This window comes from Maylandia zebra, linkage group LG11, assembly GCF_041146795.1.
Source record: "Maylandia zebra isolate NMK-2024a linkage group LG11, Mzebra_GT3a, whole genome shotgun sequence".
Classification (NCBI taxonomy): domain Eukaryota; kingdom Metazoa; phylum Chordata; class Actinopteri; order Cichliformes; family Cichlidae; genus Maylandia; species Maylandia zebra.
In genome coordinates this window covers 28,346,793-28,369,236 of record NC_135177.1, presented here as the reverse complement: position 1 = coordinate 28,369,236, position 22,444 = coordinate 28,346,793, and the positions used below count along the sequence as shown (strand labels likewise).

The 22,444-nt window shown below is 42.8% G+C and overlaps 1 protein-coding gene across 2 annotated transcripts in view; it reads left to right on the top strand.

The window, feature by feature from the left end:
* The first annotated feature begins 389 nt into the window (after positions 1-389).
* LOC101464129 (mannosyl-oligosaccharide 1,2-alpha-mannosidase IA) overlaps positions 390-22,444 on the top strand; it is a 205,443-nt gene continuing 183,388 nt past the window's right edge. Inside the window, exon 1 of one of the 2 annotated variants that reach the window (XM_004551022.6) lies at positions 390-2,111. In XM_004551022.6, the coding sequence (XP_004551079.1) occupies positions 1,566-2,111 (546 nt within the window). In that variant the 5' untranslated portion in view covers positions 390-1,565. The remainder of the gene's footprint in view (positions 2,112-22,444) is intronic. The other variant, XM_004551023.6, reaches the window with a different exon arrangement.

Genomic DNA, 22,444 nt, shown 5'->3' with positions numbered 1-22,444 from the left:
AATAACAAATCCTCCTGTGGATAAAGGATCAATTCTGAGGAACGTGTTGAGTAAAAATAACTCATCAGGTGGAGGGTTTCAGGTTTCATTCATGGACAATGAAAACAAATTTGAACAAAAAAAAAAAAATCTTATCTTCCAACATGCACAGAGCCCACTGAGTAATCACTGACTCTCTCTTGTTTTGTGGGTGTGTGTGTGTCCTTCTTAATTGCTGTTGATATCTGCTGCAGATATATCCATCCTCTTCAGCTTTTCAAGGATTTCCTCGTGGGCGTGTGTGTGTATGTGTGTGTGGATGCTTTCCTAACGTACAGGGCCACACAGACCCCTCTCCCTTTGTCCAAACGGCTTAACTGTGTTTTGATAAGCTGTTGTGAATTTCCATCAAGAAATCCGACCAGCCCACTGGATTGTCGAGCAGCGGACCGTTTCCCCCTCCTCCTCTTCCTCCTCCTGCCTGCACTATATGTTACATTTCCAGCTCTCTCCTCTCGCTTTTTTTACGCAAGCGTGGACGTCCACGGCACGGCGACACAAGTGCGCACCACAAGCGAGGGAGAGCGAGAGCTAGGCTCAGGCTCGGCGGGCGGACGTTGGCCGGGTATTGGAGAGACGACGCGGCGGGGGTGTCTGTCTTTGTTGGGAACCGGAGGACTGGACGGTGGATTTGTTTATTCTCCGGATTTTGGATCGTGGGGGGGCTAGGATAACTTCGCACGGGACAAAACCCGCCTTCTTTCATGTCATCCGGCGATTTGTTTCGCCCGGCGTGTTGACGCCAGTGAGAGGGGGAAAGAAGAAGAGGGGAAAACGGGAGCACGGAGGAGCGCATCTGACAGACGAGCGGCAGGAATACACACGCGTTCCCGTGCACCAGCTGCACCAGCACAGGCGCTAACGACATCGGCTCGTGATTCTGAAACGTGTTTTAAGGAGCTTGTGATGCGGCAACGTGGGTCGGTGTGAGCGGGGACGAGGGAACGATGCTGTGCCGTTCGCTCGAGGCTGTGCACCGTAGGGCAGCGTGTTATTGATGATCTGCACGGCGTGGAAAAATGCATCGAGTCGCAACTTTGTTCAGGGGTCTGACACACAATCATCTCCTTTAAAAGTGCATTTATATGTTCCCATGGCGTGCGCTGTTTCCATGAATATAGCTTAGTGTTTCAGTGAACGCCTGTGCCATTTGTTCATCATCCCGGAAGCCCTGTGTTGTTTATGCTTTGAATTTTTTTAGACCCTGCATCCTGCAGTGTGTTGATGCCGGCGGGTTGCGTTATATAGATGAACATCTTCAGATTCGTGTTGCCAAATGATTGGTAGGCTGAATTGTGAATGTGGGCAGGCCTAACCTTCGCTTTATGCAGATCAAATCGATAGCGAGATAAAGACTGCTCTGGCAAGCTCTTTATGCCACTCTGCAAGTGTCACGGGGGGTGTGTTTGGAGTCCCGCATTTTGAGTTTTTACGCAAGCCTCGGGGCAGCAGGGAAGCTGCTCAGTGGAGTGGAAACTGTCAAAACACTGTCTCGGCTGTAAGGCAACGTCTCAAGAAAACTTTCAATGGTTTTCCGAAAGTTGCCCGGTGTCTCGGCATCGGGCATGGGTCTGCGCCTGTCCCAGAAATTCATGTTTCTGCTCTTTCTCTCGGGTTTGGTAACACTGTGTTTTGGGGCCCTCTTCTTTTTGCCCGACTCTGTCCGACTAAAACGCATTTTTCTGTCCAAGACAGAGATCCAGCCAGTCACCGTTGGCTCCGGCTCAGAGAACGATGTCAGGGAGCACTTAAAAAGACCCAAAGACCAGGGCATGACCTCGGCTAAAGGAGAGGCTGGCATCAAGCTGAAAAGTCAGAGCCGCAAACCCCCAGTCTCCTACGAGGCGACCGAGGTCCGGCTCGCCGGGGGCAAAGCGCAGGAGGATCTGAACCTCTCCAGGTCTAAGACAGAGTCCGCGTCAGAGAAAGTGACATCCTCTAACCACGGTGCCAACTCGGATACTTTTAGTTACAAGAAGTTCAGAAGGTGTTTGTTCAAACCCCCGCTGGGAAGAGACAGCGGCAGACCGGCCGACCCGCAGACCAACGAGCGCCGGGAGAAAGTCAAAGAGGTAAGGAAGCCACTGTGACTTTGCTGCCGGAACATCAAGTTCAATGTTCCTGCAAGAGGTGGATGACTGGCACGTGATAGGCACAAGTACAACATAGGCTGTGTTGAGATATGAGAAGTAAACCTAACGGGAAAAAACAAAGCAATACATTTAGGGGGGAAATGGAGGCCATGATATAATCCAAGATAACGCCTAATCTATCAGATAGACCGAACAGGCTGCAAGCAATACTTTTGTGTTTATGTGGCTTTATCTGTTTTTAATGTTGCTTTTGAACGGGAGCTTTTTCATGCTATCAAAACACAACAGACTAACACAGCAGATAAATGGCAGTCTGCTTTTACGTGGAAAAAACAGGCGTTCACTCTTGAAAGAAGTAATTATATTTACAATGTTTAATCTGACTTGCCCGAATTTGGCGCACAATACAGGCAGAAGCAGTGTGGCTGTTGTTTACTGAGCTGCTGTCCAACAGCCAAAATAAAGCCCTTTTCAGTCATGTTATTTGTCTAAATTTACCCAACGCCTTTGACTATCGTAGTTTAATTCCTGCTGGAGTTCTATTAATAAAGACAGAAAGCGGTTTCTGGACTAATGATGGACTTAATGGTCTCCCGTTTGTGCACAAAACTAGAATAGCAGGGGAACATAGCATCTTTTTGAAATATATATATATTTCTTATTAAACAATTATTTCATTTGCCCATGTGACAGTCCTTAAATTAGCTGTGGCACCTCTGTATCTGCCTCACACAATCAAGCAAATGATAGGAGTGCGTGCAGCTTCTCTTTGGCCAGGAGCTCTCCAAGCTGTGTGCCAGCCTTTGTTGAGCCCTATGGGTCCAATAAGGGCTCCAGAGTGGGAGCGTCTGAGGATTCACACATCTGTACCCACTCAAGGCAAGAGAGGCTGGTGATGAGGGGAAAGAGTAGTAGGAGTGGGAAGGTGGGATGTGTTGGGAGTAATCGCTGGCCAGAGTGTTACAGATAGGTTTCAGCCTCGGTATGTGACACTCATAAGTCCTGTTGTCACCCTCGCACGCTGCTCACATGCCTTTCATACCCAGAGGTGATGTGCTCCATAATGACTGAGGCGTCAGAGAACGGAGGGTGATTTGCCCTCATGCACTGAGCTCTCACTGACTCATAGCTCCTCCTTTTTGATGCTCTCTCAAGTGAATGTCAGTGTGACTTTGCTTGCCTGGTGCGTTCAGCTGAGCTCTGCAAAATTCATGCCACGGGGTCGGAATCGTTGGAGGAAAAGTTATTTTCCACCACGCCCTCCACACCCACTTATTGTTGTGGAATATTCATCTTGTTTCCGATAAACCGAGACGTTTATCAAAGTGCTGAAGAGCAGACGTCAGCCGTGCTCACTTGCATTGTATGCTTTCAGGTCTGCGTGCTTGGCCAAATTTATGTTTTTGCTATTTGCTGTTGTTGTTGCTGCAGTTCCCATCACCTCAAGCCTGCTGGCAGTGCTGCAAATGGCTTCTTTTTTTTGTTTTGTGTGCTCTTGTTTAGTTTTTGGGGTTTTTGTTTCCTGGAGGCTCACATACACCCTGCCAACACAGGCTGACACATTGTGAACCTGTGTTTTGTCCAGGTTCACAGATGCAAAATCAAAAAGCAACTGTAACAATAAAACTGACATGTTTTGATGCTTTCTCTCTCTCTTTTTTTTTTTTTGTATTTCTAATGTGTGTTTCTGTGAAGCTGGATCTGTCATTCAGAATACATGTTTGCTTTTTGTTTGCTGCCAGTCGTCTAAACTCACAATGTGGTCTACATCCCTGCAAAAGCACTCCCTTTTTTCACTGTAATGGAATGCAGAGAGAGGGTATCCCCCTCCCAAAGCTAACAAAAAGGCTCTGGTCCAGCCCACTGAGTGCCTCAATGCCCAAACTGTGAATGGGCATCGTTTTTCTTAAATGCCAACAACTAGAAAGCAGACTCCCCACCTTCTTCCACTGTGTGTATGCGTCCACTGGCAAAGAGAGGGTGAATCGAGGGACAATGGCTGCCTGATCACACATTACAAATGTTTAAAGGCAGCCCAACCCTGGATCAGGCCCTCAGGATGAACTGCCAAAGTGCTATAAGTGTTTCGGAAACAAACTCTGGGACAAGTTCGCTCTCCACCAAAAGTCTTGAGCAGGATAAAGATAGGAGGCTGTATGAAAATAACCCTTATTTGTAATTCTGTGACGTTATGGCTCACTGAGTCGCCTGCATGCCTATACTCCTGCCTCATTGGCTCTGGCATAAGAAGTCGGATAGCAGAGATCGCACCACAAAAATGCGTGCCTGGAGTAACAGGAGGGGTTTCCTTTTCTGCATGCACATTTTGTTGCTGATGTCCTTTACATTCAGTAAGGTTAGAACTTGGAGTGCAGTAATCCAGATCCAGAGCACAGCCAAACAAACACAACTGCAGAGCAAAGGAGATGTCAGGGAGTGATGGGAGCTCTGAGGCACATCCAGACTGAAGCCTCTGCATCGTGTGGTTGTCTCCATGACATCATATACATTTAAAAAAAAAAAAAAAGAAAAAGAAGAAGAAGCAAAGTTTGCATTAAGAGGTGGTTTCTTTGAAGCCTGTGATGTGCTCTCTTCTCTGTCACCTGAATGTTTAGCAGAGATATGCTGGTACAGGAAAATGAAGCTCTTTGCTTGTGTAAAGCAGAATGTGATGTGGCCTCTAACATAAGATGTATGTGAATGGAGGAGATGGAGTTGACAGCTTTGAGTACTGCAGTGAGAGGACAGAGCCACTGCAGCCTCTTGTGGCAGAGCCTCCTCTAGTGGAGCAATAAAACTCTTCAGGGCTGCTGTGTGTGTGTGTGTGTGTGTGTGCACTAGTTTGTCAAGTGCTTGGGGACAAATCAGAAGTTTGACAGTTTCAGTTTTGTTGTCACTGTGCTTATTCATCCAGGCCCGAGCCCACCTGCATCACAACAATCAAATGAGGTACATCTGTTCTGTTTTGAGACAAGTCTATTTATTGGTCAGCTGGCTGTGTGTGCTTGCCTGCGTGCAATTCACAATAATGAGCAGTATGCTAGAGAAGTGGAAAGCCCCCTTTTTGTGTATTTGAACCAAAAATAAATAAAGTGAGACAGTTTTTAAAGTACAAAGTGAGTAAAACGACAGCAAAAAGTACAGAGCAGCGATAAGACGGTTTAGTTTTAGTTAAACCACCTTCAGTTAGTCTGTCAGCGAGGTGAACAAACAAACAGCAGCATCACAGACCTCATCTGCCTACTTCAGCTTCCAGATGAGTAAACAGCTGCAGGGAAAATTGCTTTATTTCCAGCAGAATTTACCAGAAGACATTAAAAATTCCCAAGATACTAGTAGTTTTTTTTTGTTTGGTTTTTTTTTTACGTTTCAAAAAAGAGAAACCGATTGATGTCATGTAAAAGTGAACTGAAACGGCATCAGCTGCAAAACTGAAATCCCCTGGAATACGTTTTGGTAAAAAAAAAAAGTGCCACTGTGTGCCATATTTTTAGATACAGTAACGGCTTTATTTGTCCTTCAGACAACACAGTGGTACTTTAAAGTAAAGTGTAAGTTTCACTCTTCTTTAAGAGTATAATTGTGGGGGGAAACCAAAATCTGAACCGCTGTATGACACAAACATGAGCACACTCACACAAAACCAACACAAAGCCTCACAAATAGGTGAGCTTGTAGCTGGACCTGAAATCCCCTTATAGCCGTAATGACCAGTGAGCTGGGTGACTGTCTGAATAAAACGCTGCCGTTAAGCTGGCGCCTCCTGGCTGGCTTCGAGCGCTGTGACCTCCCTCCGCCCCTCATTCCCCTGCTGTCTTCTGCTCTGAATCAGGTGTGCCAAACAACCTCCAGTCTGAGCCAGGAAAATGGCCGCCTGCTGAGAGAGAAGAAAGAAACGGAAGACGAACAAAGTCTTAAGAAAAGGCTTACACTCTGCTGGTGTTCCCACAGAGCTGGAACATTTGTGCTTTTCTTCTCCTCTGCGGATGCTGTGCAAATGTCAGCGCCTGGAGTTTGGAATGTGAGCCCATCGTTGTCTTTGGTCTGTTTATGTGGGGAGAGAGCCGCTCGGCCCGCTGGATATTGATATATTGTGCAAGTCAGTGGCGGCTGAGGCAGATATTATAAACCCGTCAGTGTTGCTGAGCACCGATTCCGGCCTCCTCCGCCACACAAGAAGTAATCGACCCTTTCATCTATGATCTGAAACTTGAGTTTGTGCTGAATTAGAATTTTTTAGTGGGTTTTATTCTGGGCTACTTAGCACTACCTGGGCAATGTCACCGGTTAATGCAGTGAGACAACACCAAAGCCTGGCAAGCAAAGCAATCCATTATTTACCTAATCTCCATAAATAGAATCTGTATGTGAATATGCAGAATCTGTTGGGATGGGATTTGTGGCGCTGGTTACCTGGTCACTTTTTTTCCCTTTTAAATAACCAGCACTGGTTAAACAATGAAGTCAGGAAGTCTTGGACAGGTCCATTGGAACATTTTGGACCAAAAATATTAGACATCATATTGGAGAAAGCCACAACATTTCTGGTTGTGAATCAATCTAGGGAACCTGAAACTGCATCTGGGCTTGTGTTCTACCCACTTGTCTATCAAGGCATTTTTTGCTCACTTACAAGCAGTGAATATGGTTGTGACTCATTATTCTTATAGGTTCGTCACTTTTCAGGTCACTGCTGGATATACTGAAAGTCTCCTGCTGTTGTTTCATAGAAGATTGTTGCAAAGTCACCAATGTGTTGGCGGTGTTAAACTAAATTGAGATCATGTGACGTAACCTTGCATTGCGAAAGCTTCAGCGAAAAACAATACACTCAGTTATAGTAGTGAGATGACATTTGCAGAGTGTTTATAGAGGAACATTAAATATCTAAGCTGCTGATTATTTAAACTGCATACTGAGTCTGATTTAGATGAAAACTCAAAGTATCACAGAACAGCACCTATTAATGACCAAGCAAACGCAGATATTTGCACGATGCCGGTTGTAGTTGTGAATGCACGGCCACTTTCCACTAAACGTTCAAAGCGGGTTTTTGGTATTTTAATAATTTACAAACATGAATACTTTTCTTTGCCTTTGTTTTGCATTAATGTACAATTTGTCATCCCCGTGCATTGTACACAAATAAAATGATGAGTACTAGTAATCAAGCATACCTTTTTTAAATATGATGCTTGATGTCTAAGGGAGAAAACGTCAGCTGCCACAGCTGATGACCTTAAAGGTCAGCCTATCTTTGTCTAGGAAACGTGTGCTCTGCAGAAAAACCAATGATTGTAGAAAACACATGCATATATATATATATATATATATATATATATATATATATATACAGTCATTGGGAATAACGGTAAGATAGAGAAACGTCAGGGAAAAATTTCCCCCATCAGAGCCACCAGAGTTGCTTTTTTCTGTAGGTGATAAAAGCTGATTAAACTACACGGCACCAGGTCTTTCCCCAGGCAATCACTGCAGGAAGTAAGTGATCAGGTGAAATGGAGAGAGGAAAAGGAAGGATGCAAGTGAAAAGAGGGAGATGTTAGCTTCCATCCTTTTGCATTCATGGCAGTTTTCTTCCTGGATTTCCTTTGTGGTGAGGGCACTAGCTTCAGGGAAAGTTTCTCTGTTTAGGCATGCTTTTCAAGAGGTGTGTATCTTTGTGTGCGCGTGCGCTTGTGTGTACGTACATATCTCTTGTGCAGGGCATTCAAACGAAACGCTTTGTAGATGGCTAAGATGTGCAGATGGGCTGCTTTGTACAAGTATATTTGTTTATTTTCGTGTCTGCTTTTCCATGCGCTGCGTGTCTTTGAGTGTGTGTTGGTTTAGATTACAACAGGAAGTGGAGGATCATTTGACAAGGGAGGGGCTAAAAAGTCCACATGTTCAACCAGAATTTTATAATAGTGCAGTTTAGGTTTGGTATTTTTACAGCATTTTGTGTGCGTGGTTGTGTGACAGCTTGAATTCTGTCCATTTTTAAAATGTTTTTCAGTTGAAATCGCACACAGCTATTAGACTTTCCTGATAATGTGGCCTGGTCAACAGTTTGCAGATGTTTTCACTTGTTACAGAGCGAAAATCCAGCTGTTATCCCCCCAACCTTCTTGTCATTTGTCCCTGTCCATATTTGCACAAGCTTTTAGATTTTATCTGCCTGTCTGTTTGCTGTTCGAAGTCCTGCTGGCAATGTTTACTATAGCCTACAGGTATTACATCAGTTACCATAAAAACTAGACTGTCAAGACCTAAGGTCGGGACCACTTTATGCCGCACTTAGACTCTGTACTCAAACAGCGGAGCTGTGCTCTTGTCAGCAGTCGTGTGTCTTTCTTATAAGTAAATTTCCACTTTACTAAGATTTTGTTACACGGTCCAAAAACCTTTTTTAAACCATCACCCGTTCCATTGCTGTGATGTTGCAATAGGTTCCATAGAAGCTCGTTTATCCTGAGTTCACAGCGTTGCTGACATAATGAGGTCATAGTGTGTATATATCTTAATCCTGGCTTCTGAAGGCCTGTGATTACAGCAGAGAAACACTTTTTTTTTTTTTCCTGACTGGATGCTCCATAGTGTTCCCTCCTGGGGCAGTAGGTTTTTGATAAGGCCAAAACTTCCCAGTTTCTAGCTACAGAGGTTATACATCATGTTGTATATCATGATCATACATCATAGTCTCACACCACTTTTAGGCTTAAATAAATAAGAGCGTATAATCATGTTTTCCCAACCATTATCTGCCCTCTTTGACTGCTCTGGCAGACATTATTAGCTCCATAATAACAACAAAGGATGACAGAAGCAGCCTTTGTGACTGTTTGTTGCTATTTCTGTGAATGTATGTGGACTGCCATCTTCTTTCAAAAGCACTCCCTCGTGGCAAAAATCTTCTTGTTGCACACATGCTTTCAGCCTCCTTGAGTTTTGGCCATTGTATGATGCCTGGCTCTGCGTGTGTGTGTGTGTGCTTGCTACAGATGAAGAAAATTGCAAAGATGAAGGGTCCAGGCCTTGGCCTTGTTTGCTGCAGACTCTGCGTGATGTCCTTTGCTAGGTGCCGGATGAAATTGCCCCCACCGCTTCTAACCCCCACGTTCCCTCTTTGGCCTTGCTGCTCAGGCAGGGAAGGAAGGAGTGGAGAAGAGTGGCCTAGATGTAACCAGCAGACTCTTTGAGCCCCCAGCTGAGTTCCAGCCTCTTGCCTTTATGCCTGCCTAATTGGTCAGAAACAACATGGATGGCTATGTTCACAGGGTACAGACATTAAGAACCTGGCTTACCCTCATATGTCGTCCTTATCTCGTCTGTCTTTGTCGTCTGTGTACTTGTGATTTTTTTCGTTTTAGAAAGCGCTGTCACTGACTGTGTTCTTCCTCCTTGCATCTCGGCTATGTGTGTCCTCGGGCATGTTTACTGCCAGAGCTCTGCCAACCATCCCCTTCTCTGCATCACCAGAGAGTCGGCGTGCTACTGTCGCTGCAGATTGGCCTGTCTGCATTGTTGTTGTTGTGTTGTGACATGGTTTCAGCCTACTTTCAAGATGGCTGAATAATGCTGTCAAGCATTTGACCTACAATTTAGCCGGATCCACAGAAGACAGCATCAACTTTTGTTGGCCAGGCTCATGTTTTCTGCCACGGCGGGAACAATAAGTTACTGTGGAAAGTTTGCTAGAGCGTCTTCACGGTCAGCACAGTGCTGTCTAGTTTTCTGTGGGTTGAATGGGGAAAATGTGTCTCCCTAGCGATTTTCTTCTTCATTGGCATCAGTGGGCAAATTGCCATTAATTAGCTGAATGCTTACAAGACCGTTTTAGCCAGAGCCGGGTGTATTTGTTCATTATTATCACAATTAAGCCCCTAATCAAATGACAGCAATGGTGCTCAGTGCTCATTAGGGACCCATATAGATTTCTTTCTTTTCTATCAAGGTTGGTTGGATGATAGGCTTGCAAGATAATTGCAATTTTCATTCATTCACAAGTCTGTGGAAAGGCAGTTTAAAAACAAACTGATGTGATAGTCTGCTAATGACTGTTTGTGCATGCGAGCACTACCAGTCTGTTAATCATTAATCGGATGAGAAGTGTAGGACAAAGGTTTTTCATCATATTTCTTGCAATGAACAGACGCGGCTTGATGTGGAGAGATGCGCCCGTGTGATGCATTTTTAGAATAAGTAAACCCTCCGAGTCTCTTAGATATTTATCTTGACCAAGGCAGTTGAAATTGAACTGTCAGTGCTCAGCGAAATATCATTCAAAGTACTCCTGTTCTGGAGAGCAGCTGCCACAGAGGGAACATTTATGAGCTTTTCAAAATTGCTATTGACAGAAATCGTTTACTTAAAAAGTACAGCTAGAACCCCCCATAACATGTAAGTGTTGAGTAAATATACTCTCTCAATATAATCTTTCTAAACATTTAATATCCTGAAAACTACTTTCTTTTTCTCGTGTGATGTTCTAATTTAATCTGTTGTCTGCTTTAATTTACATTCAAAGCCCATTTGTGAGGCAGTGTCAGAGTTTTGTTTTATGTTGGGAATTTTTTATTACCTCCAGAGAAAGAAACTCTGAACTTTTTGTTTTGTCATTCAGACAAGGGTGGGTGATGATACAGAGAGCTTCGACAACAGGAAATGGGTGTAACTCCTCGTCCAGTTTCGAAAGTGAATGTGGGTAACGTTTTTTTCTTTTTCCTTTTTTTTTTTTTTTGAGAACTCCAGATGTGTCGTGTCACTTAATCAACTGTGACAGCTCGAGGATACGGGGCATCGTGCTCAACTTGAGGAAAACCAAATTGGTGAAAATATATTTGCGTCATTCTTGTATGCCTCAGAAAATCCAAAATGCTTTTAAATGGTTTTATTTATTAAGAGTAAAAAGCTATTCAAACCTACTTGACCCTGTGTGATGAAGTAATTGCTCCTCCTTGTAAATTCATGAATTCATCTCGATTAATTATGTTTCTTTGGAAAGCTGAGTTCAGTTTAAGGAGCCAGATCCAGGTCTGAAAACTGCCAGACCTGCTGAATTAAGAAATCCCTTAAAACAAGCCTTTCTGTCAAAGTAAAGTAGATTAAAAACTGTAAAGAATATCACAGCCGTTTCTTCAGGACTCCACTCAACCGCGGTGAGAGCCAATATCCACAGATGAAGAAAATTTTGAATACTGGTGAACCCTCCCAGCAGTGGTTGTCTGACCGCAATTACTCCAAGAGCGCATCGGTGGCTCATCCAGAAGGAAAAAATTAACCCACAACAACATTAAAGAACCGTAGGCCTCACTTTTCCCAGTTAAGGTCAGAGTTCATGATTCATAAATAAGAAAGAGACACATCCTGATGATCCCTAAGAGTTTTGGGCAAATATTCTGTGGACTGACGAGACAAAGGTTCACCCTTTTGGAAGGTTTGCATCAATGTTTGTCTGGAATATACCTGACATAGCATTTCATAAAGAACGTCATACCAGCAGTCGAACATGGTGGTGGTAGTGTCGTGGTCTGGAGCTGCTTTGCTGCATCAGGACTGGGACGATTTTCAGTAACTGAATTCTGCTCTCTACTAGAAAATCCTGAAAGTCAGTGTCCAACCATCAGACCATCATTTTCTGAACTCGAGTACACTTTGGTTATTCAGAAGAACAAAGAGCTGAAACATGCCAGCAAGCCCTGCTCTGAATGGAAAAAATAACTAAATTGAAGGTTTTGGAGTGGCCTAGTCAAAGTCCGGACTTTAATCCAACTGAGATGCTTTGGCATGACCTTAAACTGGCCATTCATACCTGGAAAAGAGAAAAAGTTTCTTGAACATGCCTAGAAAACAACTTTGGTGGTCTTTGCATCAGTTCTCCAAGTCTCTTTGGTATTTCAGTGATCATGGCGGAGAGGACGGTCTGACATGCTGGTTTAGATCATATGTGTTAGGTTAGACTGAGAACTATTGATGCCAATGGCTCGTAGAATAAGAGTAACGTGTTGTTCATAGTCATCCAACTCTTCGGTGACTTGTAATCCTGAAAGAGATCACACCCTTTACAACAGAAATGTTTCATCACACAAGAGGGTTGATCGCTTAGAGCAACTTTGCACTGACATGCAGCAACCCATATTTCTAAAGAGACCCAAACAATCTACACAAAACCTTTACCACAGCATAAAAGAGTCTGTCCTCTCTGTACATGTCAGAGGTTTTCTCTTATTTTTTGCCCCTCCTTATATTCAAATACAGGAACTGAAACAAAGTCGTGCAACCTTAAATCTCACTAACCTTAGTATTACTCTAGCATTTAAAACAACCAGAGTAGCTACAGCAAAAATTCACAACTGCTGACCAGTAAAAGCTCAAATATAAGATGAAGTCAAATAAAAATGTCCATTAGTAAATGTCCCACATGGACGTGCATCCATTTAATTTAAGCCAGGACTGCAGTTTTATCTTCGGAGCCATGCAAAGTAACCGTTTAATCAGCATCTAGGACACAGATATGTCTCCTTTTTTTTTAAAATATCTATCTTTGAGTGGAGAACTTGTGTGTTCTGCTGTAGTCAAAACATTGTACAATGCTGATAAAAGTTGTATGGCATCTGTTCAGCTTTCATGGCTAACTGGCACACTTCCAAAGGCTTCCAACTGTGAGCCCTCAAACGACCAGATAGGCCTTTTTTCTTTAAATTTTAAAGATAAACTAATTTTATATTTAAAAAACAAACAAACTAACCAATGAAACATACCTATTAATTGCAACCCTGCACAGAATCTGCCAGCCAGTCAACAAGCCACTTAGTGCATAGTCGCATAATCGGCGCCCACTGTGAGGAAAGTCAGTTTTCACCTTAGTCCTTTAAGTTTGTACTACAGTGCTTCAGAGTCATGCAGATGATCTAATTAGACTTCAGACTTTATGTGCTAACAGTGATCCATCTTAGTTAATTTGGCCCACCGTTAGAGTGGAAACCTGCTGCTAGCTAAACCTCCCCCAGAAGATCTGAGCCTGCTCATCCACTCTCTCATTATCTCGTCTGTTGTGGTCTTCCAGACACACAATGGAATTAAGATAGAAATGAAAACAACTCTTCTAATGACATCTCTGGGTGACCGAGCTGAAGATGTCTTTTACCTACAAGGGAGGAAAAAAAACAGTGTAGCTAGCTGAGATCATGCTACTTTTAATTTACTCGAATTCACCGTGCATTTTGAAAATGATTACACAGTAATGACACGGCAGCAATTTTCAACATCATAATATTAATTACACACATTTCATAAAAGAACCTTAATTGTGGCAAAGTGCAATATGTCTAAGCTGGGAAATTTTAATGAAATCTGCCTTTTAGACTGACATAAAGAGAAACTGATGGTAGACGTGAATGAATAATTTACTGAGTTTTAACAGCACGAGTGTGTATTCCCAGTCAGTGAGGCCTTGAGATTGGACGTGTGCCCGAACCTCATGAGTTCTCTATCTGAACGCAGGCTTGTGACTTAGCAACAGCTCAGTTTATTTGTGTTTGGTCCCAAGCAAATCAGGAAGACCTCGTCTCTTTAACTATCGGTTGTTATTGGAGATTAATTGGTATGAGAATTTGCAAACTTTCAGGTCGGAGTGACGCTTGTTTTTATTGATGTAATGTAAAAATGGGAAAGGGTTAGGGAGTGCGGTGCTGCTCGCGTGCATGTAAAATATCTAATATTCAAATACTGAATGCACTTGAGGCTTGAGCTCAATACTGTTTAAAAGTAGCACAAAACATGTTGGAATATAAATGCAGCTTTTCCCTCTAGTGTTAATTATTTGCTACTTGAAAAGTAGCCACAGATTTCCCCCTTGTTCAAATAAGCAAACCTTTGGTGTTCTTGCGTTCCTGTAATATTTTCTGTTTTGTTTTTTTTAAACCCTGTTGCAGTGACAAACATGCTCACTGCAACAGGGTCAGTACAGTCTGACATTACAGTTTAAGATAGCCAGCAGTGCAACAAACCTGAAGCTGTAAACCAAAGGTCAGCCAATCTGCTTTTCAGTTTAGAGTTAAGAGAATTATATTTGTGGAACAGCCTGTGGCTCATATCAGCTATGTGACAACATTAATACCTCCTGCTTAATATTGTGTATACACCCCCTAGTTGCCAAAACGGCTCTCTCGGGTCCTGTGCATTGTGGGATGTTGCCTCAGTGAGTCAGGCTTCTTATTTGCATCCTACAAATGCTCCGTCAGATTGGGATCTGGCGAGGGGAGTTTGGAGACCAAACAAAAGTCAAAGCCCAGTTAACGCCTATGGCTCTTGTACTCTTTGAGGCATTCCCAAGCTGTTTTTGTGGTGTCGTTATGTGCATTGTCTTACTGGGGTAAGCTGTTGTCTTTGGGGGAGGGGTTGCTTTCTTTGCAGTGATGTTTAGGTGGGTGTTTCCCAGATGAACATTGTATTGAGGGAATTTAATGCCGTTCTTTTGGCTGATCAGTGCACATGGCAATTTGATCACCTCATCTTTTAATAGGGTAAGAAACATGAGCTCTGTGATGATCAGGAAGACTAAACAAGACAGATTTTTGCCAGATAAGCCACAACTTTATATGACTAAACATGAACACGCATGCAGTATTGCTCATAACTTAAAAAAAAAGAAAACTTGAGTACGCAGGTATGACAAATACAGCAGCTCAAGGTGTGAAGCTGTGAAATGGAGCCAATCGAGCGAATGGAGGACTTGTTTTGTAACTTTTTGGCATTTCCTCATGTATTTTGTTTTTCAGTTTTAATTTTATGTAGGTTTCGTTTTCTGTCATTCTGAGATCAGCTTTAAGGAATCACAGATGTTTTGAGTTATTTTACTATATCTGGAAGTTATTCTAACACTTGTCAGTGCACTGCATTCACCCTGTAGATGAAACGTGAAGCATCTGTGTGCTTGCTTTCTTCCAAAACTCCAGGCTCTCAGCAGAGGACTGAGTCTAATGGAAAAAGTTTCGGGAATGAAAAACAGACTCGTCTCGAGGGGGTACAGAGCACAAAACGCATGTATGAGAGTCCGTGGGAGGCTTACGGTGTTGTGTTTTCCAAGTAAAATGAGATGGATGCTTGCAATTAATTCTGCAGTGACCATTAGCTGAAGAGTCGAGGCAAGCAGAATCAGCAGCAGGAGGCTCGGACAAAACAACAGCCACTGTGTGTGTGTGTGTGTGTGTGTGTGTGTGTGTGTGTGTGTGTGTGGTGCTTTAAGCACAGTTTGCTCGAGGACCTCTGAGGCCCACTGAGTCTTTACAAGAGGTGACTATATGCTGACTGGAGTGAATTAAATCTGATGGTGCCATTCAGCATCTGTTCTTTCTTCTGCTTATTTTCTATATTTTTAGATATAAACATAAATTAATGATATTAATTAATTCTATAAATTAACTATTTTTAAAACAGGTTTAAGTCTGTAGAATAGTTTGGGGCACACAAGGCAGAGAGCAGTTGGATTTTACGTGACATTTGGGGTAAGCACATACAGTCAGAAAACAGCCCGTCGACCTCCAAAGATGCAAAAGGTCCTGAAGGCTTTTTCCTCAGCAAGACATTTCACCATGCATATAATATGAAACTAATCTCCTGTTTAGTCAGATTATTCAGGATCATAGCCCCCCTCACCTCTCACCCCCCCCCCCCCCCCCCCCCCCCAGTTTTTTTTCTTTTTTCAACTAGGGCTTCAAAGGAAGAAGGGAAGAGGAAGAGAAATGCGTGTAGATCTAGTTTAATCTGCTCATTATGGCTACTTCCTTTAATGTTGTTGGTGGAAACGGGCTATCAGTCTGCCTTGAGGCAGCTTCTTTGGCTGCTGCTTTAGTTTTGTCGATATTGTTGCTTGTTGGGAATAAAGCATGTTACTCCCAATCATATCACTTTAACCTGTTAGCCACACAAACACCTGAAAATGCTTTTTTTTCTATGTATTTCATACATTCAGATGAAAGGTGTTGTAATGTACGCAGACATAATATCACTAGCGAGCAGTACTTTTCCTGCTTGATCCTCAGGTTGCTGCAGTTGGTCCGTCTTGCTGTGATGGAATCGGATATTTAGAGAGGTATTTGGTGTGGGAGCAGAGCATGCATGAAATCTAGGTTACAGATGGTTATTCAAGGCAGTGTGCTCAAGAGGTGCGGCGGAAGGAAGAACTGGCATATCCCGCAAAAAAAATTCAATTTCCATAGCGACTTAATTAAAAAAGGATACGCATGTTGGGGGATGCACGGCTCTGAGTGGCACGAGGGTCCAATTATTTTATTTTTGTTATCTACTTTATAGTTTGACACCTGACAAAAGTGTTTTAATCACTGCTGGAAATGAAAGCTTCATATCTGATTGTGGCCTATAATGTAATGTCGTATCATGCACATGTGTAATTGAAAATAGCGAGGAGGCAAATAGGTATCACTTAATTAGTTTTATTAACAATCCAGCCAGTTAAAAAAGAAGAAATCGCCATTTTTTTAAATTTGTATTCTGTCGCAGTGCTGTGGCTGCTGGTGTGTTCAAAAAAATAGGGTTTAATGTGACACGTTGACCTCAATGCTCAGCATCCACCATCTAATGAGTACCACTGAGATGAAAAGCATCGGGCTTGACATGTTAGATTTACACGATTATTATGAATTTATGCAGCATGAGAGGAACAACTTGTTAAAAAAAACCAAAACCCTGAGTCATCTGTGTTTTGTGTTTCTTTCAGCAGCTGGCTAAGATTTGGATACTTGTGTTCTTACTGTGAACCAGTCTGTAACAGCAGTGCGGTTCCACATGTAGGGGTCTGTTGGCCGAGGGCGAACAGACTTATTTTTGCAGGGGAGTTGACACACGGGTGAACGTGCAGTGCTAACAGAGCTAAAGGAGCTAACAGAGCAGAAAAGCCCAAACCTAAACAAACAGAGGGCTCATGTTTGGCACAGGCTGCCACAGGCAGGCCAGGCTGACAGTGGTGGAGTTGTCACAGTGACAAAAAGCACCATTAATATTAATGCTAAAGTGTTTCTTTCTAGGTTTAGCATTATTCATTTTTTTTTTACCCCTATGGCATACCAGTCTGGCACCCATAATCCATCTATGCACATTAGAGGATTGGTGTTGTTTTCCATCCTTGCATCTGGGGGTGAGGACTAAAATGAATGTAAACCCAGTAAAAACCCAAAGCTGAACAGCTGCTTCAAAGCAGGAGTAAAATCACACGTTGATTAATCTGACTTTTGATGTTTTTTAAATGAATCATTTGAAAAATAAAAGCTTGAACATTGAGTTCAATTTACAATCACAACCACTTTATTAGGTACATGTGTTCGACTGTCGGGTAATGCAGATATCTAATCACACGCCTGCTACTTTATGCAATTAGACACGTAGACATGGTCAAGATGACCTACTGAAGTTCAAACTGAGCGTTGGAATGGGAAGAAAGGTTATTTAAGAGACTTAATGTGGCGTGCTTGTTGGTGTCAGATGAGATGAGTATTTCAGAAACTGCTGAGCTATCGGGATTTTCCCACATAACCAAATCTAGAGTTTCAAGAAAGTGGTCCAATAAATAATGGATTGCATTTATATAGCGCTTTTCGAGACCCTGAAGGGAAAATATTAAGTGACGGGAAGTTCCCTGGGTGAAAATGTTGGGGTTAAAGGTCAGAGGAGAATGGGCTTTGAGCTAATAGGAAGGCAACAGTAACTCAAATAACCACTTGTTACATCCAGCGTATGCATAAGAGCATCTCTGAACACACAACAGGTTAAACTTTGAAGCAGAAGACCAAACGCGGTGCCACTCCTGTCCGCTAAGAACAGCGAAAGCTACAGTTTGCACAGGCTCAACTATATTGGACAACAGAAGATTGAAAAATGTTGCCTGGTCTGTTGAGACGTGTAAACATGGATCCATCCTGCCGTTATTGGTGGTTCAGGATGTTTATGGTGTAGATATTTTCTTGGCACACTTTGGACCCCTTAGTACCAGCTCAGACCATGTTTATCCCAGACCATGTTCATTAGGGATGCTGTAGCTCAGAAGTTAGAGCAAGTCCTCTATTAATCAAAAGATCGCTGGTTCGATTGGTGGCCGCCCCAGTCTGCAGGCCAAAGTATCCTCGGGCAGGATGCTGAACCTTAAGTTTCTCCCTGATGTATCCATTGGAGTGTGTATATGTGTGAATAGCTCAATTTAATTAGTGCGACTGGTTAGCGTGAATTCATTAGTATTTTTATTACATGTTCATGTAAGTGGCTAAAAATGTTCCCATAAGAAGTCATTGTTTTTCATAAGCTACGCCCTTTGTCTTATATCTAGTGTTAATGCGTTTGTGCAGTCTGTCACTTCTGGCCTCTTGGGACTAGTCCATTTTTGGAGGTTATCTTGGGGGACTTGCCACTTGGCGCTTCATCTTCCCCTCCCTGTTTGCTGAACTCATTTCTTCTGTGCTCGCATTAATAATTTATGGCAAGTGTGAACTAAGGGGAGTCTCTGCTTTCTGGTTGTAAGGCTCCTTTTCCGTTTCCTCCTTCAGCCTTTTGGTTGTGTTGCACTTCTGCTTGCACACTATTTGAACTGAATTTCACATCACTTTTTCTTTGTCTGTCCCCTCCGCACTCTCTTCATCTGTCTTTCTAAATTTCACTCCGTTGCTTGTTGCGTAGTCTGTCTCGCTGAGGTAGAATAATTGCACCGTTGTGTTTCTGTGCCTGTCGAGTGAGTTTCTTCCACGTCTGCCCGACTGCCATCATCCTGCCCAGTGAAACAGATGGTTCTTCTGGCAAACTGAACTCTTGTTAGAATACTTTACAGACACTGCAGGTTAGAAGCCGTGGTGATTGTGACAGTGATTCATACTGTGGTTATACAGTGTCCGTCAGAAATGTATAACCCAGTGGGATAGTGGTAGGGCAGCTCTGCATGTTGCTACAAAGGGATAGGCTTGCTCCTCAGCTGTGCGCTGCAGCAAGCGCAGACATGATGAGGCAATTTAATTACTTGCTGTGATTTAGTCACCAAATAAGGTGATATGAATCTAATTTGGGTGGAGCTTGTCACTCCTGCCTACCTATCTAATGCAGGGAAACGGGGAAACAAAGAGGCTTGCAAGTCCTGTGAGCATTAGTTGATATTCACACAAGGTTATTACACTTGGTCATCAAATTAAATTAGCTGTGGAAGCCAAACTCCTAAATGAAGTTATGAGCAATTCTGGAGCCTGACTTCAAAGGCACTTAAGCCCATCCAGTGTGTAGCTGATGATGTTATTGATGTTGCACTTGGAGCCGAGACAGCAGAACATTAAAAACGGGGCAAAATAAAATGAACTTTGGGTACGAAAGTCATTAAAAACAAACGCAGAGCCTTCTGACCCCAAGAAGTTGTAGGACTCCCGAAGGAGCTGCCTCAAGGGACATTAACATTTACAGTACACACCAGAACAAAAAATAAACACGCACAGCGAGAACAAAATCAATAAAAGAAAACCAACAGCATGTATATGAATGCAGCATCATGGCTTTGCTTGTTGCTCCTTGAAGCGTTTTTGCGTCTCAGCTCTCGGCCCAGAAGAAGAGCGAGCAGGATCTGTACAGTAACATCCTCAACCCCGGGCTCATAAACTTAACCTCCAACTCTTATCCTGTTCCAGCACGTAGGATGCTGCATAACGACCCAGATAGGGGAAGCTGGCTGCTGATTAATAACCGCTTTGCCTCCCACGCTATTGGACACTAAAATATAGACTGAACAATACTGGAGAAAAGCCAAGCAGAAGCCCACACTGAAGAGCTGTTCTTGCCATGGACCTTTTAAAGCCTTTATTTTCTTAAACAGAAATCCTGCATGTTTAAACTATGAAGCTAATATAGACATGCCTTCTTTACTAAGTCGTGTCACTGCTTTTATGTGATGTAACATGTAATTAAACTGAAATGAAAAAGGGGTCGAGTAGTCCTGCAGGATTCTTCTTAAAGGCACTTAAGATAGCTGTTGCCATTTTAATGCTGAATGTGGAGAAATATCTATTTTATAACTGAGCTATTTATATTATTATTATCAGTAGTAGTAGTATTGAAACAGCGAACTGGAAGATGGAAGGTTTACAAAACCATCTTGGTTTATGTCAAAAAACGGCCTCATAGTTGGCAAAAGAAAGAAATCTGTTTAGTCTTTAAATACATCAACTCAGCATCAGAAGAGAAGATCGGGCCGAACACTCAGGTAACCTTGATGATCTAATGTAGTGTAACTGATACATGTCCTTTATATGTGGGCTATATATTTGGAATGAGGAGCAGCTGGCTGTGCTTGGAGGACTGGATCAGATGATGAGTTGACATGGGAAATTTAATAGTTACAGCTGGTGGGCAGGCGCAAATTGGTGGCTCTGGAATGATGACAGAGGTTATTGCTGTATGAACAACACAGAGATTAATCAGACGAACTTGAGGTGGGAGACGAGGATGAAGCGATGCCAGTGAATGTGATTTTTAACATTTTTTTTTTTTTTTTGAAGACTTGCAGTTTAGTTGAGGTTTATTGTGATGCGTCTTTAACACGTCTTTTTAAAAACAGAACAAAACTTCCCCCTTTCATTTGCTGTAGAGATTGATGACAAGTGCCTTCTTGCCACAGATCTCTCGCTCGTTTGACTTCCTCTCCCAGCAGTTCTGAGTCAGCACATTTTTCATCCACTTAACATTTGAACATAGACATTAATATACTGGTGCCCAGGGCTGCCTGCGACCTCCTGACATGCATTTTCATAAACTGTAACCTTCTAAATGCTTTTAACCGCCAGAGCACCAGTTTTTGTATGCAATCATATCTCATTTGGATTGGAAATATATAATATAAAATATATTTGTTCTGTATGTGGGCTCTAGCACCCAGCCAATCCTCATCTGTGCAGTCATCCTCGCAGTGATGAAGCTCAATAATACCCTCCCTTGCACAGTAATATAAAAATGCCTACTCTTGTGTTTCTATTCTCAGAGCTCATTTTAATAGGTGTTTTTGACTTATTTCCCTGAGCTATAGAGACATTTAGTGAGTCCTGATGGCCTGAAACTGCCCCTGAGAAACAGATGAAGTTTTTCAGTGAAACTCGCTTAGTGGCTGAAAACTTTGGCTGAGGTATATATATTTTTTTTGCCAGGTCAAAAGCAGGAAAACAGGAAGTGGACTCAGCAGATGTGGTATTTATTTTTCTCCCCCTCCCTACAGAGATCAACCTTATCGGTGTCAGCCTGTCGTCTGTCTTCTATCCCACTGTCAACATCTGCACATTTACGGTCAGAGGTCGCTGCGCACTCTTCCACATAAACAAAAAAAAGCAGAGGGATTGGAGAGAGGAATTTCTACTGCCTGTTATTGGCACTTCAAAAGTCCAGGAGACTCTGAGAAAGTGCTTTTTCAGCACTTTGTATTCACCCCTCTCCGGCCTGCAAGAAGGACTGCCTGTTTTTATTAGACAACACAAGGAAAACAATTGAGATTTATGAGTGAATGCGGCTCTGTTTGCTAACACTCTGCTCTCTTATGTTAGCTCTGCCATCCCAGGCATGTCGATGAGCACCTTGGCATTAAAAAGGTGGGAAGAGGTCCTGGTTTTACTGACAGTTTATTCACAAGCAGTATGGCTGAGCAATATAGCATCAAGTTCACTGATGATATTTCAAGATATCTGATTTGATTGATGCTTGCATCTTGCTGGCAGCAGCATTTCCAAGTTTAAGTAAATACATAAAAGGGATTTCCTACCTTCTCTTACAATGAACTGCTGTCACAGATGAGGCACTTCTTAATTTGCAGCGGGAATCTATTGAAACAAGGTGCCAGCAGCAGCTGCTTAAGTAGCACCTTTTTTTTAGGAGCTAAATTGTGATTGGAGGCTGAAACATCCCTGCGCTCGTCTTTATTGCTATAGCCGTTGCTATAGCAACGACGCCACCGTATGACATCATGCTGATGATATGAAATGGCGCGTCCCTAATGGACTGCCGTGACGTGACGATCCACCTCTCACTTTGACGCCAGCGGTTAATGCCGCCTGAATGTGGGAAATATTAACTGGAAACAAGTGATTTTTAAATGACGAGTACAGTTGCAAGAGAGAGCAGAGCGTAACAGGTGAAGCACGCGGTTGTGTTTGTTTTTTTTGTTTTTTTTATGACACTTTCCTTTGAGGTGTATTGAAAAGTGCCCTTTGCTTCTTTTCTAAGAAAGTCTCACTTCAGGGGTCTCCTGTAGATTACAGCTAAGCAGATGGAATAGAAGAAGAAGCGGGTAA